General features: G+C 28.0%; 1 protein-coding gene across 2 annotated transcripts; it reads right to left on the bottom strand.

Moving 5' to 3' along the window:
* Positions 1-571: 571 nt before the first annotated feature.
* On the bottom strand, positions 572-18,152 carry LOC132942888 (E3 ubiquitin-protein ligase Topors-like). 2 transcript variants are annotated; one of them, XM_061011585.1, is made up of 9 exons: positions 17,539-18,152; positions 15,573-15,878; positions 15,101-15,213; positions 14,982-15,032; positions 10,518-10,687; positions 8,737-8,836; positions 1,798-2,119; positions 1,480-1,733; positions 572-1,385 (listed from the first exon to the last, which is right to left on the bottom strand). In XM_061011585.1, exons 2-9 carry the CDS (start codon positions 15,855-15,857, stop codon positions 1,007-1,009), a joined length of 1,674 nt encoding a protein of 557 aa, XP_060867568.1. In that variant the 5' UTR covers positions 15,858-15,878; positions 17,539-18,152; the 3' UTR covers positions 572-1,006. The 2 variants fall into 2 exon arrangements, with proteins under 2 accessions (XP_060867568.1, XP_060867569.1); XM_061011586.1 differs by having other exon boundaries at positions 10,518-10,678.
* Between the last annotated feature and the right edge of the window lie 382 nt (positions 18,153-18,534).

Below are 18,534 nucleotides of genomic sequence, written 5' to 3'. Positions count from 1 at the left end.
TCTTGAGAATTCCTGATAAATGTCCACTGTAAATGCCTGTTTCCAACCTTAGAGGCATGTCTTAAGTGACCTTATTACGGCGGCAACAAGATTATATATTGTAGATATTGCCCGAGTTTTTCCGATTAATAAAAACCCTTATTTCCTGTAAGAAAAATGTGTTAACCTTGTATTAAATCTTCAAGATTTTTGACTAAGCTATAGAAATTTATCAACATCACAAAAAACAAGGGAAGTTGCTCTGCTATATACGAATTATTATGTGTTGAGAGTGCAAAGTCATTGTTAAGTACAATGCACATAAATTACAATTCAATGAAAAATTATTGTATACAATGAAGTGTTTCAAAGACAGTTTGTCAGCCTTTGTCTGCAAAGTTGAAATTCTAATGATTGTATACCTACAACTAATGTGGTTTAGCACTGGTTTTCAAAATAATAAAAAAGCAAATAAGATAAAAATATCTTTGAATAGAAAATACATAAATACCGTATTTTGAAGAAAGAAAATAGTCTTATATTATCTTATAAAATACTTGATTAAATCTATTTTATACATAATGTATTAAGATTTAAGATTATCAAACATTTTTTTTTATTTTAAGGCATCAAATACACACATTTGAACATAAATTATTAGTTAGAAAAAATAAAATAAAATCATAAATTGTCTATTCCTGGTTTACTTAGATTGACAATTATAATTTCTATTGTGATAACATAATGCATATATTATAAATTATAATAATATATAATATATAAACATACAACATTTTAGTTAAGTTATTTAAAAATTTAAATAATAATTAAATGTATCACTTTTTGCTCATAAATCTTTAGTGTTACAATTTTATTTAATGAAACTAAAACAGATTTAAATAAGTAACTGATTTTGATGGTAAGTGAAAATCAAAAAGCTTCAGGCATTATGTTGATCTCTTATTAGGTCCTGGGTCAGACGAATACAAAATATTTTCTTTTTACAAATTAATACAAGTTCATAGAACTATATCCGTATAATACAACCGTTAATTGGTCTTATATCTGTTTCTCCCGAAGATGAAGATGATCCTGAATATGAACGATTTCTGTTGGTACTGCGGGTTTCAGACCGTGAATCATTGGTGTTTAGTTTCCTTTTTTTCTTTTTATTTCTTTTTGTTTTTTTTTTCCTTTTATCATTAACATTTCGAGATTTTATAAGAGCAGTTTGAGAACCCCGAGTAGCAGTTATTGATTCTTCATCATCTGATGAAGAATCTAGAATGGGCCTCCCTCTTCTTACTTGAGATGGATATGGAATTCGAGGTAAGCCACCATATAAAGGAAAACTAGAAGAATCATTAACAGTTGGTGAGAATATTCTTCGTCTCCTTAAATTATATCTATTCATTTGAAAAAAAAAATAATACAATTATACAACTTTATATTTAAAATAATATATACAAAATAGTAGAAACAATAACTTTATTTTCTTACCTATTGTTTGGTCGATCTAATGAATCTCGAATTCCAGTAGACGTAGATGGTTGGTCTATAGAATCAAAATTAAGTGGATCCATAGTAGAATGGAAGGAGTGACTTAAAATTTCAACATCAGAGTCATCAGCGCTAGAACTAACTTCGATAACTTCCATTATACGGGGCCTTATATTTTCTTCATTATCTGAATCCAGTACAATAGTTTCACCAATAATATGGATTGGTGGTAATATGGTTGTATAATATGGCCTCTAAAAATATACATACAATTATATTAACAATACCTCATAATTTGCAATATTTTGTTTATTTTACAGTCAATTCACTAGCATGCGGTGGATAAGTAAATCGAACATGGTGATCATAGCCACTGAGGTCGTATGGGCTATTAGCAAAATTGTAAAGTTCATGGCAAAAATGTACTGCACGCATATCTAGAAAAGGCCTTAAGACGTTGACTAAATGTAACTGTCTTATTTCATACGCTGCAAGTGATCGCATTATCAAATTTGTCACAGTAACATCGTTATTCACTGGGATAGGCATTGACTGACCATCTAATCTTATAGATTCCCTCACGGCAACCAGATCTCTAAGGATGAATGAATGCAATCTGTATGTTTGTGCTGGATTATCACTGAAAAAATGAAAATATGCATTGTATTAAACATAAATTTTATAATTTATAATATTGTTTATACAAAAAAGTTTCCAGGGAGAGGCAAAGTGAATAAGTACTAGATAAGACACGGGCCAAATGGCTGGATGACCTAGGGGTCTACGGACCACAATTTAGGAAAAGCTGGGTTAGACAATAAGATATAGTGGGTTGCTATCTTATTCTAAACGAGTATTTAAAAACTATATTATCATTAATTATTAAATTACTAAAATAAATCTTAATTATAAAAACTATCCATTTTTTTTTTATGTGGTGATAGGTCAGTACCTTGGATCCGAGGTATTTGACGCCTAGGCGTCAAACATAATTTTAATGTCTATTTAGTCGGCCATTTAGGCACAATTCAATATACTAAAACTAACTGATCTGTTAAATATGTTATTACTTATTATGCTACATTTTAAACTAGATATTGTAACAACTATTTATTTTTAGATTCTGAGCGGAGCGATGAATGTATTGATTTTACAATGATGTGTTTTTTTTTTTAATTTTAATTTTTTTTTTTTTGTGTCTGAGGACACCTTTTAGAGCAGTAAAAATGCTTCGATTTTCTTCAACAGTACCTTTTATGATAGGAAAGTGAATCTAGTTGGTACTTTGAGGGGTCAAAAGTAAAAATTTCCCAATAGTTTACACAAGCGACAAGATAAACAAAAGAAAAATTAAGGAAAAATGGGAATTTTTCACAAAATTGAATTTGGTTTTTGGTGTAACTTTAAAACAAATGACCGTAGATACTTGAAATTTTCACTGGTTGTTTATATTTGCATTTTCTATACACTATAACATTTTGAAAATATTTTGATTTATTTTGAACTGTTTAGGGACATTTTCATTTTTCATTTTTTTTTAGTTTTTTTTCTAAAGAAATCAATAAAATTTTATTTGTTGGCTAAAAAAGCTTGAAAATTTAATAGAAGGCTCCTAGTATATTGTTTCAAAGGCAGATGAAAAATATTAAAAATCCTGTCACAGTTTTTTTTTCTAAGCATTCAAAGTTCATAAATTGACAAAATATGGAAAAATCATGAAAATTAGCAATTATTTTGAGTTAAAAAATTCGTAAAAATTTTTCTTTTTAAATCTAAGGTTTTAAAATGTAATACAAGATTCCTCATAAGTTTGTCTACCTTTATCAAAAAAAAAATGTTTATAAGAAAGTCAAATTAAATTTTTATAAGCGTTTGAAATTCAAATTTTTACAACATTGGATATTCACTCGATTTCTTATGTAGCGATTTCCTTATTTTGTTGTAATTCAAAAACGAACGAATTTAGAATTAACTTGAAAATTTCACTGAATGTTTATATTAGCATTTTCTATACACCATACAATTTTGAAAATATTTTGACTCTTTTTGAGCTGTTTACGGACATTGTCAGTTTTCAATTTTTTTAGTTTTTTTTTCTATAAATATCAATAAAATTTTTTTTGTTTGGTAAAAACGTGTGAAAATTTAATATAAGGCTCCTGATATATCGTTCTAATAGCAGTTGAAAAATATTAAAAATACATAGACACAATTTATTTTATAAGCATTTAAAGTTCAAATTTTGACAACATTTATCAAATTTATAATTTATTAATTATTTTGTAGTTAAAAATTTATAAAATGTTTAACTTTTATGGCTAAGGATTGAAAATTTAAAACAAGGCTCCACATAAATAGGTTATATATAAATTACTTTATTCACAATAATATCATCAAATATACTTGGTAATATCATAGGCTGACTGACCGTTTTCGCTCAGAATTGTTTTTCTTATACAATGATATTATATCATTGAATTCAAATTTAACACCATCCATTACAGTGACCCACTGGTAACCTACTGTACAGCAGAGCGACATCCACTTATCCACCTTTTTATGTATGGAAAAGGTTCGTTTTGGATTTTTTCAAACTTATTTATTATTTTTGTTGCAGGTTAACTTTTAAATATTGATAAAACCTAACAAAAATCACAGTAGTGAACTTAATAGACAACATTTTTAATTGATGGGCCTATTTAAAACTTTTGAAGGACTCCTTCTGATATCTATATTTTCTATAAAGAGTAAGTTGAATTAAAATGTGTTATTTGTTATTTTCAGATAAAGTTGTGTTGTCTTTATTATGTTTTATCGGTAAACATTTTCTGGCAAAAGTTTACAATTAAAAAGGCAATCGAAGGCTGAATTTACATTTGCCTTGCTTTGCTGTACAATAGGTGCCAAGTGGGTCACTGCAATAACTTGAGGTGTAAATTTGAATTTAATGATGTATCATTGTACAAGAAAAACGATTCTGAGCGTAGATGTTGTCAGCCAATATTGATAGATATACTATATAGTCTATCAAGTATATTTCATGATATACTTTTGATATTGATATTAAAGTAACTTATTTTACTATTAGTATTAAGAGAAGTTGATTAAATTTTTGAAAACGTATTACATTAATTGAAGGGTCCGTGCAAGAACGAGATAACTCCGATCATTCGTATAGAAGATATAAAGTAAATGGAGTTGTCTGGTTTTTTTTTTCCGTTGAAAAACCAGATAACTCCAGAGTGGTACATACAATTATATTTATATTTTTTTTATTATATTTTATTTATTATTTTTTTAATATTTTTTACAAATTTCTAAAACCGAATGAATAATAATATTTTTTTTGTATTAAAACAAATTATGAATAAATAATAAATACATGGTTCTGGTCAAAAAACAAGATAACTCCAAAAATGTAGGTTAATATTAACTATCATCTCAAAGAAATTAAGAAAATCAAATCAATTACTACGGCATATTTTTTATCGTGGTCTAATGTATCTAAATTAATTTCCAAATTATACCTATTTATCTTTATTTAAATATTTTTAAAATAACATTATCGTTTCCTGAAAAGTTTTGAAAAATTGAGTCATCTCGTTCTTGCACGGACCCCTTCAATTATTCTAATAGTATAATTTCTATCAAATTACATTATTGTTATTAACTTTAAAGTCAATACCACCTTATCGTAGAACAGTGTGAATAGGTAATAGCTAAAAATTAATCTAAATATATCTAATGAAAATATCATTGTGTATCGTAAAATGTATAATATATTATGTAAAAGCTTTAAGTTCCCATGAATAATGTTTTTGAATTACACTGAAATAAATAAAATTGTTATTTTTTGTTTAAATACCTATCTAGTTTTGACCAAATTTGAACTTAAAATATCAATAAGAAAAACTGTGAATAAAATATATTTTTAGATTTTTTGGTTACACTATGAAGTACTTAAGACACCTTGTTTTTAAAATGCTCAATCCTTAGCTATAAATATTGAACATTTTATACATTTTTAACTACAAAATAATTAGCAAATTTTTGTGACTTGGTAATTTTTTTAAAATTTGAACTTGAAATGCTTATAAAATAATTGTGCCAATGTATTTTTTGTATTTATAAGGTGGTATTATATTAACATGAGCAGGACTGTAAATTAAATGCATTCATTTTTCAAAAATAACTAAAAATAATTTTGCAAAATGCATTAAAAATTGAATTTTTTTTTATTATAAAATTATTGATTTTTATTTTTAATATTAATTTTAGACTAGTCTTGATTTTTGTTGTTAAAAAGTCTATAAAAAAAAAAGATAAAACAACTAAAAGTAGAATAGTTTTATAGAAGCTATAAAAGTCATATTTTAAACAAAAACATAAATATTAGAAAAAATAGTATTAATACAAAGAAATCATTAAAGCATGCATTTATATATATAGAACATTTTAGGGTATTTAAAGAAACTTCTCTTGACAGATATTATTGTAACCAATAAATTTTTGTCATGTTTCAGATTCTGATCGGAGCAATGAATGTATTAATCTTACAATGTTTATTTTTTTTGTCTGTAAATATTTTTTCTAGTATAAATATTAAATCGCACACCGCAGCAAAGAAGTTCGTAATTCTCTGTTTTCACCTTTTTTTTTTTTTTTAAGTTGTTATAACTTTTTTTGTGTAATTCCCGTGAAACTGATAGTAGCATAAAACAATCAAAGACGTTCTATACAATAAAATGCAGTTACTACCATCTTCGCGGAAACTACACAAAAACAGTTAAGACAACTTGAAAAAAAAAAATTTGTTAAAACAGAGTTATGACCTTCTTTGCTGTGGCGGACGAAATATTGTTTTGATTTTAACTTCAGCATCTTTTCTGATGGGAAAGTAAATCTAGTTGGTGTTACAATAGTTACAAATGTATAACATTTTTATTTATAGCTAAGGATTGAAAATTTAAACCAAGGTATCAAGGTATCTCATAAGTAATCCATACTGTCACCAAAAAAATCTAAAAATATATAGTTTTTTTTTTTTTAATACTGTTTTAAGTTCAAACTTGGACGAAATTAAATTTTTGAACAAAGACTAACAATCTTAGATATTTTATTGTAATTTAAAAATATTATTATAGGCTGACTGACAGACTGTCTCCGCTCAGAATCGTTCTTCGTATAGAACAATATTATATCATTAAATTCAAATTTAACACCATCAATTAAAGTGACTCACTTGTAACCTACTGTACAGCATATCCACTTTTATGTATATATATATTTATCAAGAACAAATTATGGATCTGAATTATAACGCGTAAACGAGAAAAAAATATTAATTTTGTAAGTATACAGTGAATGGTGGCAATGAGTATATTGTCTTATTCTGTTTAAATTGTATTTTTTTCTTTTTAAATTTTGAGGTTATTTGTGATTTGACACACCACTCAAGAACAATGTAACTAATATAGTCATAAATACAACTTATGTGTAAATAGATCACCTGCTGAAAATATTTTAAGTGGATAATAATAGATTTATTTTTCACATATTACATGGATGATTATTCTTGTTTTTTTTTCTAATGACGCATTATTGAGAACTATGGAGTAAGTAACAAAGTTATGTTTTTTGAATAAGTGCAGTAAGAACATTTTTGGAATATATAGTGTATACTCAAAACATTATAAACCAATATTTTGTGCTTAGGTATATACTATGTGTGTTTTACACTTGTATCATTATTTTATTTAATATTTATAAACAAATTTTGCGTTTGTTCAGTAATCTATGTCTATGGTATTATTACAGTAACAATCGCTACCCCACTAATTCCATAAGGGTTGCAAATATATAGCTACAGTAACTTATAAGTAATATATAATCAAATACAAATTAATTTATTAATCAAACTTTTTTCTATCAAAAATGGTTAAATTGTTAAACTTTAGTTCACATTTTTAATATGTATTAAACTAAATAATAATTGATTAAGAGATGATAATGAAGTTGGATATAATTGAGTGTCTTGAAAACCCTAACAAATTAAATAAATAACTTTTGAGATAATACCTAGTTTTTTATTTTTTATTTCTTTTATATATAATTTATTAACTTTTGCACAACATATGTAATTTTATAATTTTTAATATTGAAAAAAAGAATTTTAAAACTGTTTAAATTCAAAACAGCCGATTTGTAAATTGTATTTTTAGAAATCTTTTGACTGTAAAAACATTTATCTAAGTAAAATGGTTTATTTATTATGATTTTTAAAATTTCAATTTTTTAAAAAAATTTATTAGTTTGAAAAATAATAACTAAAAAATAATATCGATGGCGACAATGCAAAAGGGCATAAGCGACACTTTTTATGAAATCGACTTTTTGTAATTAGGGCATAAGCAACGTCATTCTGTATCGATTGCTCTTACTCCTTTATCAATACAATTATTATTTACAATATAAAACAAAAATTTAGATTTAGACATAAGCGCCAAAAATTTTTAATTAATTAACATGTATGTGTATAAATAGGGAATAAGCGACATTTAGTTTTAAATGTTCGCATAAGTGCCATAGGATTTTACTTTAAGGGGCCTAAGCGACAACATCATTATTATAGTTAATAATAGATTTTATATAAAAAACCATTTTCTGTTGTCTGTTCGGTTGAAGATAAATAATCTTAATCTTAATCGTATGAAGTTATTAACATTTTTATTCCAAAGAGAATATTTATCTACGTTTCTATTAAAATAACATGTCTTTTATTTAGGATTTATGATTATAAATTATAATATTATTATCAATGAAAATTAACTATGATTGACTATTTGTGTTTTACAATAATTATTAGTTTTGCGTGTGAATATTCACAAATAAGAAGAAAATTAATACGACATAAGCACCAAAATACTAGTACTAAAATTATAGGCAAGGAAATAAATGGGGCATAAGCACCAAATTATATAATAATAGCCAATTCTAACTTATACTAATGTTTAACTAAAAAAATTGAAGAACAATTGTTTTAAATAGAGTATAACTCATCTTTTTTATTCTTATCATATTTTTATAAATTAAAAATATAATCTACAAAATGTAATTATTGTTAAAAATAGTTTTTTGACTCTCCTGAATAATTTTGAAAATGTCGCTTATGCCCTTTTGCATTGTCGCCATCGATATATAGATTTTAACAAGTTTTCATAAAATATTTCTAATAAAAAGACAAATTTTTATTTTTACCGGTAGAAAGCTGAGCTACATTCTCTAAAACGGCCAGTTGTATCAGGTAGTGGTATAGCCCAAGCATCATCAATATACACTTGTATTCTCGTTGCTTGACCTGAAAATTAAAGGTAATGTTAAAATACATAAACTAAGAGGACGCCACACTTGTGTATGTTGTCTCAGTCATACAAACAAACTAAATAGCACATTTTACATTCACAATAATCCGTTTGATTGTTATTTTTTAAATTTAGAGTGAAATTGACATAATTTAAAATTTAAAGGCAAGTTGGAAGGCACCTCCAAAGGTTTTATTGACATTTTAATTAAAGAGCAAGTTATGAGCATTTTAAAACTAATTTGTTGTACAGTATAACTTATTATAACTTGCTTCTAAATTAAAATATCAATAAAAACCTCCAAGATGCCCTAGATAATAATCTTACTTTTAAATTTTATAATACATCAATTCACACTAATTTAAAAAAGGTGGACAAGTGAGTGTTGCTCTGCTGTACAGTAGGTTACAAGTGGCTCACTGTAATGGATGGTATTAAATTTGAATTCATTGATAAAATAGCATTATATAATAAAAACGATTCTGAGCGAAGACGGTCAATAATCCTATGATATTACTAAGTTTATTTGATGATATAACTGTGAATAAAGTCATTTATATATAACCTATTTACGTGGAACCTTGTTTTAAATTTTCAATCATCTGATATAAAAGTTGGGTAAGTAAGGAGCCTTGTATTGACAATTATAGAAAAATAAATTTAAAAAAATTGAAAACTGACAACGTCTGTAAACAGCTCAAAAATCAAAATATTTTTAACATTTTATGATGCATAGAAAATGAAAACATAAACATTCAGCGAAATTTTCATGTATCTACAGTTATTAGTTTTTGAATTACAACAAAATAACAAAATCGCTATATGAGAAATCGAGTGAATATTGTAAAAATATGAAATTCAAACGCTCATAAAAATTTAATTTGATTTGCTTGTGGACATTTATTTTTTGATAAAGGTAGATAAGCTTATAAGGAATCTTGTACTAATTACATTTTCAAATCTTAGATTTAAATAGAATTTTTTTTACGAATTTCTAACTTAATATAATTTTCACATTTTCGTGAATTTTACATATTTCGCAATATTTGAACTTTAAATTGCTTATAAAAAAAAATTGTGACAATGGATTTTTAATATTTTTTATCTGTCTTTGAAACTATATATTAGGAGCCTTCTATTAAATTTTCAATCTTTTTTACCCAACAAATAAAATTGTATTGATATTTATAGAATAAAAAATTGGAAACTAAAAATGTCCGTAAACAGCTCAAATTATTTTGAAAATGTTATGGTGTATAGAAAATAATAATATAAACATTCAGTCAAAATTTCATGTATCTACCTAAAACCAAAATCAATTTTGTCAAAAATTGAGTTAGCGTAAAAATTCCTGTTTTTCCTTACATTTTTCTTTTGATTTTCATATCGCTTTTTAAAATTACTGTACATTTTTACTTTTGTCCTCCCAAAGTACCAACTAGATTCACTTTCTTATCAGAAAAGATACTGTTGAAGAAAATCTAAAATTTATTACTGTCCTAAAAGGCGATGATAGACAAAGAAAACACACATCATTGTAAAATTAATATATTCATCGCTCCGCTCAGAATCTAAAGTAATAGATTAAAATGGATTATTGTGAATGTACATTAGTCGGACAAAGCCAACACACGAGGATAGCGTTCTCTAAACAAAATTATAATAAATATTAAATACCAGAGATTGGTCTTTGTAAAGTAGTACTAGGATAATTATCAGACAGTTCCTGTACAAATGGATTCATGCCATTTTGATTATGGTCCACATCGTCTATGTCATATTCGGGATGATGAGATATTCTGTTGGTTGTACTGACAATATTCATAAACATATTCATTCTGAACATCCTAGACAAAATATCAGTTTTAACTTACAAATATTTTAATATAGATTATATATATACATTTTAATATAAAATACAACATTTAACGAAATAAGTATTGTTATTGGGACCATAGACGTTTAGGCAATTTGTAATAATACATTTGAGCAATTAATAATTTAAAGATATTATGATGTTTGATTGATCTTTTTTTAATATGCTACAAAATTTTTTGGAAATATTTTATCAATGCATTTTACCTATCATAACAGACTTGGAATCATCTGTGAATTTCACTAGTATTATTAAAAATGTTATATATATTTAAATTACATATTAAAAATTGTTTTACACATTTGTCTTAGAATTTTAATATGCAATAAATATATAATACACTTAAAATAATCCAAATTTCACCTTAAGTGTACTTGTACAGTTGTTAATAAGTATTCTTGCTTGTCGGATAAAATTGTTTGACAAATTTAATATTGCCAGTATTTTTATATACCGGATAATAGGAAGACCTGACAGATGAAATGGCTATGTTCAAATTAATATTTTTTATTTTTTAATACTAAAAATAAAAACTTAAAATTTGATTCAAATTTTTTTGGTAAAATTCAAAATAGCCAATTTTTAAATCAAATTGTAAGAACAATTTTGATGGTAAAACATTTATCTAAGTCATGTAGTTTATTTTTTAGAATTTTTTAAAATATCAATATGTTTTTTAGTAAATTAATTTAGTATAATAATGTATAATTAGTATAATTATTTTTGGGAATTTCCTGACATCAGTATATTACTTTAATTATTTACTAAGAGAACGTTATACTGATATTTGTTGTCTCTGTCTTACAAGTGCGTAACATAGCAAATTGTACGCTCGGAAAACACGTTTAGCTCCGTTGGTTTAAAAATTAGAGTGAATTGACTTCTCGTAAAATTTTAAGAAGCATATAAAAGCCGAGCATACAATTTGCTATGTTACGCACTTTTAAGACAGAAACAACAAATGTTGGTGTAACGTTCTCTTAATTACATAATTTTCACAATTTTTTACATACGTTTAAGTAGCAACATTTTTATTTTTTTGTCAGGTCTTCCTGTTACTCCCTGTATAGCATTGCAATGTTAGTTATTTTCTACTTTAATTTGTTGTAATAAAGCAGTTACTTTAGAGGCATTCAAGTGTGATGAATCCATCTATGGTAAACTATACATAACAATTAATAACACTAATATAATGATTTCTCGTTATGAATACATTTTTTTCTAAACATAAAACGTTGAATCATATTGCTCAAACACATTGATTTTCTTAAGCCGGTAAAAAGGTGATTAGGCTCATTTATATAATAATATGAAAAGAATGATAATAATGGTGAAATATTATAAAATTGGATGGATAGCGAAAACATGCAAGTAGTATTCAATGCAAAAGATAGGAAAACATTTCACTCAGGTTGGTGGAACAGAGGCTACAACCCTGACCTATGCATCGTTTCAAAAAATAAAAACCGAATAGCTATACCAGCCTACAGAACCATTTTAAACAACTTTCCCAGAAGCCAGTACAGGCCGATACTTATAAATGTCAGCATTCAAATTCCAATTGTTAAAACCATTCAAAAACCAAGTTGGAATTTTAGAAAAGCAGACTGGCATACTTTCACGAATTCTGTAGACATAAATATCAGGTAGATCAAACCAACAAGTAATAATTACGACATTTTTGTTGGTATTGTTAAAGGAGCAGCAAAACGCTGTGTCCCCCCGAGGTTATAGACAAAATTATATACCATGTTTTAATGCTGAAAGTAATCTACTTTATACAGAATTTCAAAAAAAAATAGCACAAATGAGCTTGAAGACATGCTTTTAACTTCACTGGCTAAATCACGTAGAGATAGATGGATTGAGATGATGGAAAAGCTAGATTTCAAGCACTTCAGTAGAGAAGCCTGAAATTAGCTCCGCAGGCTTACCCAAACCCAACAAGAGCAAAAACGGCACTGAAAATTAAACCTGATGAATTTGCTAACAGAATAGTCGAAATGACCAGAGCTACGATGAATAAAGAAACAGCAAGAAGTCACTATGAGCCTAGAAACTAAAAAATTTGAAGCAATGGACAAATCTAAATGGGCAAAGAATTTTAACCCTGAAGAAATACAAATAGCTTTAAAGAGTGTGAAAACTGGTGAAGTGGCCGGACTAGATGGTATTCACCCGGAATTTCTTAAAAATTGTGGTCCCAATACAAGAAAATGGTTAGTAGACTATTTCTCCAACATACTATGTTCAGGTAAATTACCAAAATTATTTAAAACAACCAAGGTATTAGCAGCTCTAAAACCACATAAGCAAATGACGACGTTGAAAGACCCATATTGCTACTAAGTGCAAGCTACTCGAGAGATTAATTAATAACCGAATATCGGAAACTATAGATAAGGTCTTACCGCAAGAACAGGTAGGGTTTCGCCCACAACAAAATTACTGTGACCAAGTCATAGCGTTAACCACTCACATCGAAAACGGCTGTAGCTTTTGTCGACCTGTCCTCTGCTTACGACACAGTTTGGTAAAAAGGCCTATTATCTAAATTCCTTGATGTAATCCCTAGTAAAACATTACTCATACTACTCAACAACATGCTCAGTAATAGACAACTAATCGTCTATATAGGAGAGGAAAAAAGTAAGACGAGAGTGCTAAATAACAACCTACCACAAAAATTAATCCTGGCCCCACTACTATTTAATTTATATATAAAATATCTGCTCCAACATCTTTCAAAAAGTTTATCTATGCGGATATTGCCCTGGCTACTCAGAGTAACAGCTTTGAGGGACTAGAAGAGCCCTTTACCAACGACCTTAGTAAGTTAGAGAACTCATATTTTAAATGGTAGACTAAAGCCTAACACCCAACATAAACAGAAGTAACAGTGTTTCATTTGAATAACAAAAAAGCTAGTCAAGAAATAAATATAAGCTTTGGCGGTCAGGAAGTTTGAATTACTAAGCACCCAAAATACCTAGGAGTGGTTCTAGATAGAACACTCACTTATAGAAAAAATCTAACCAGACTATCAGAAAAACTTAAGACCCGTCAGAGCATCATTTCAAAGCTAGCTAGCTCAACATGGGGAACTGATACAAATATGTTACGCATAAGCACGCTATCATTAGTATATTCTGCAGCTGAGTATTGTGCATCAGTCTGGCTTAACAGCATCCACACAAAGAATGTAGACAAACACCTTAATGCAGCAATGCGCACAATTGGTGGGTTGACAAAATCCACACCACTAAAATGGCTACCAGTGCTTAGTAACATTGCTCCGCCAAAGTTACGAAAAGAACACGCACTCTTGCAATAATGGAAAAAGTATGCTAATAACCCCTCCCTTCCCATACACGCGGACCTGACTGTATTAAAAAATGTTCAACGACTCAAATCCCGAAAACCATCGTGAAAACACCAAGGGATCTCACCAGAGAAAAATTCAATATAAGTTCTAAATGGGAAAACAATTGGACAATAGAAAACCCAGATAACCAAAAACTGGTGATTAACCCAACTATCAAACAATTGGGATTTGACCTCAAAAGAAATACTTGAGTAACACTAAACCGTATCAGGACTGGTCACATGATGTATAAATAGAGACTGCATGACACTAAAACGTGTGACTGTGGCTATGAATCCCAGACGATCAATCACATCACCATTAAATGTCCAATTTGTGCATTTAAAGGCACCATGGAAGATATCCACTTGGTAAAGGATGAAGAATCTAGATTTGGAGCTATAGCATGATCCCTACATTTACATCAGGGGAACCTCTTGTCTATTTTATGTTAATAATGTATTTGTATTTATTAATGTGTTTATATATTTTTGAGTTTAATCACTGTTGACATTTATACATGTTATATCTTTTTATATTTTAAGTGTTTCTAGTGTTGCTCATAGACGCCATACGAAATAATAATAATAATATGCTCATTAATATTATTGTAACTACAATATAATTTGCATCTATACTCTATTCAGAATAAAAGCACACTAGTTTCACAAATGCATAAATTATGGGTAGGTGGTGGAGGCATGCAGGTATATGGGGTACATGTGGGAACTCGACGTGTGACTCGCTCCCTGGGTTACTCTAATTCTGAAAGAGTACAGGTATTTTTATAATAAGTACATTAATATATTTTGAAATATAATGTAAATAATAAAAATTATTGATACTTTACAATCCAAATTTAATATAAAATATTTAATAAGTACTAGTAATAGTACGTCACCTGTCTATATCACCTGCCATTTCACTCATTGGCCGTATGTATATTCTTGGTCTGGAAAAAAATTGCAATTATAAACATTATAATATTATATCAATGTTTTAATATGATGTGTTTCTTACGTCGGAATGCTGGCCATTGAAGGAACATCATATGTTTCTTGGATGCCCACATTATCAATTGAATGAAAAATAAGACTGAATGATTTCTTACATAATGGACAAGTTGGTTCAGACTAAATAATAGGCATATAAAAACATATCAACATTGTGATCAAGACTTATATAAGTATGAAACTTTTCAACAAGTTCCTAATTACATTAATTCTTATATTATCTGCATTAAGTAAATAAAATAATATATTTGATTGTACTAAATAAAGACTTCAGACTATGAATATGCAATTTTTCTGAAGTTAAATTAGGTTCAGTCTTCTTACTTTTTAAACTATTATGGTAAAAATGATAAAAAAAAATGGTATGTATTCCAACACGAACTGTAAATATCTAGTTAATTTTTATTAAGACATTTTTGATACAATATGATATACATACCTTTAACGATTAATAATTATTAAGGATCACTTAAACTTACATTTGACCATCGTCGTAAACACTCAAAACAGAATAAATGCCAACATGAATCTGTATAACATCTATCGTTTAAATCATCAAGACAAATTGAGCATTGTGTATCTGGTGTTAAACAGCGTCCAACAGGTCCGTAATTGGGAATTCTATTATTAGGAATTCCATTACTAGGAACTCCATTACTAGGAATTCCATTATTAATGGTTGATAGTGTTGATACTGTTTCTTCATCATCCGATGACAACTCCACTACTCCACTAATAGGTTCAGATTTTATGATTACTGACATATTAAATCATAAATTTCAATTCTAAAATAAAATAAAAAGTAGTTTAATTATTTTGTACTACTAAAATTAGGTACATAAGTTAATATTAAGTAGATACTTTATTAAAATATGTAGTATATACCTACATAAGTAATTAAATTAAAACAATTAGCTAAGTATTTCTCAGGTTATCGCAACAACCAAAAATCAGATTTTAGGTGCCAGGAATAAGTTAAATTTTTGTTGTTGCACATCTGGGGATTATTGTACCAACTACTATAATATCAAATAAAGTACAGTTTTTTAAGTTGGAAACACCCCAATGGTTTTATTCTACAGATTAGAATAATTTACTGCCAATTAAAAGAAGATTCTTTTAAATACCACGACAAAAAATATTCCCCTCCCCTGCGATCATTTCTATGAGAACAGAATAGTATAGAACACAATTTAAGATACCTAATAATTGTGGTAAAGCATATTTTGATATCATGGTAATCACAATAGCCTGGATGAGCATCATATAGAAATTGAAATAACCGTGCTAACCGAGAGTAACTTCAGATTTAAAAAGTACCTATAATATTTGTTCATTTAAATTAATGTAATAAGAAAAATGTAACATTTATATTAACGATACCAGATTTAAATTTAAAATAAATAAATATATTAGTAGGTACTTAATTAAAAATAATAGACAACAGTTTGACAATTCGATTTTAAACATTCAAAATATATAAGTACAACAAATAAAATTAATTTACATCTAGGCATCATAATATGTGAATGATATTATTTTTATCCAAAATGTATCCTACAAATCTACACAATTTAGGGTAACTCGAGGGGTAACTAATGTTAAAATATTTATCAACTACCCGTTCATAACTATTTTAAAAGATCAGAATATAATTTAATTAGAACAATCATAATTTTGTTCTTATGCTACTTTAACAGTAAGTATTTGGTACTTGATAGTACTTCCCTGTCTAATAAATAAAATACTTAATAACACAGTGTTCGGAACTTTCACTGAAAAAATGAATTCGTTCACGTTTAGTGCTTAAAAAAGGAACTCGTTCACGTTCAAATTCATATTTTTTTCAAATGAACACGTTCACGTTCTTTTAAAATATGAACGCGTTCATTTCGTCATTTGTTTAATTTAATTAATTTTGTTTTTACATATAGTTTAAACATAAATACAAAATTGTGGAAATCATAATATTATTGTTGTTTTATGTCCAGGCATGCTCGCTGGAATTTCATGTATTTTATTTTTATAATTTGTAATATACTTATTATATTATACCATAATAGTATAAATCAATATTTATTAAATAATAAATAAATTTGAACATCTTAAAAATTGTTCAAATTCATTAAATATATAAACATTGTTCACTAAATATGAACGTGAACATGTGTTCATGAACAACGTTCTTTCCAAACACTGAATTGAGTATGCTATGGTTAAAAACATTTAAAACTAAATTGAAGAAGTAAACTGAATACTAATCTGTCCAATAAAATCCTGTGGAATAAGACCGAAATCTAAAATGGCCACTTTAATACGACAGCTTTTTGCGCTTATTCCATAAGCCTATACTAAACTCAATAGTAACTAGTAACCAGTAACACAGAACTCAAACATTTCTGAGAAGATATTAAATTATTTAAATTCATATATGATTTTACTTACCATAATATAATTAGTTTATATTTCACAAATATAATCTGAATAATACATTTAATAAATAAATAATGGATATTTGTTGTATTTTCGTTTGTTTTGCATCACTAAAATCTGCTAAGGAGCGTCAATTGTTCTAAGATTGTCTAGATACAACAAATAAACAGCAAACGGCCAGATCGGTGGTTAGTTGTGAAACGTAAGTAACTGCGGGCCGTTGAGAAAAAATATAATCAAAATGTGTGGCCAGAAGTCAGTGAATTGCGTTCGGTAAGCCGACCATATAAACACTGCGACGGTTGAGATCACAGAAAAAGATAAAATAAAAATGTAAAGGTAAAGTTAAAACAAAAACAGAAACATTGGTTTTGAGTCGAAATAAAAAAACTGAATCACTCGCGACTAAAACATGACCAGCAGCGACTAGAGACCACTATCAATAGCTGGTCACTTATTAGTTATTACGTTTCCCAGAACAGAGGAATATAAATGAACATCATAAAAATTAAAACTCGCCTAGAAAGCACAGGCCCGTTGGTCGCGACGGACATTGGACATCAAGAGTGAGACGTGTGTAGCACTGTAGTTGTAGTAGAAGCCGTCAGCCGTGTGCCCGTGTTGGTAAGAAACCCAAGGTATCGCAGATCGACAATGATGCGTCAATTTTTTGTTATTGCAACCGCCAACCACGATTTATGCATAACTGCAACTACCTTTTAGTTTTTACATCCTCCTTGGAACTCGATCGATACAGGGTAGCCAACTCCAGTTCCCGTGGTGTCGTGAAAATATGCCGATATTTCACTGTCGATTGTTCTGGTACTCTGGTGTCTCCCTCATAACACGACTATTACTATTATAGCAGTGGTACGAAACTGCGTGAAATGGCCGTATCGGGCGATTGTGGCCTGGAGGCTGGAACACGGTTTCCAGAGGTGTGGCGTACATGAAATAGGGAATGGTAAGCAGGCTGACCTCGCGTAGCGTATCCCGCCTAAACATAAT

This window comes from Metopolophium dirhodum, chromosome 4 (assembly GCF_019925205.1).
Source record: "Metopolophium dirhodum isolate CAU chromosome 4, ASM1992520v1, whole genome shotgun sequence".
NCBI lineage: Eukaryota > Metazoa > Arthropoda > Insecta > Hemiptera > Aphididae > Metopolophium > Metopolophium dirhodum.
This window is presented reverse-complemented; position numbering and strand designations above follow the sequence as displayed.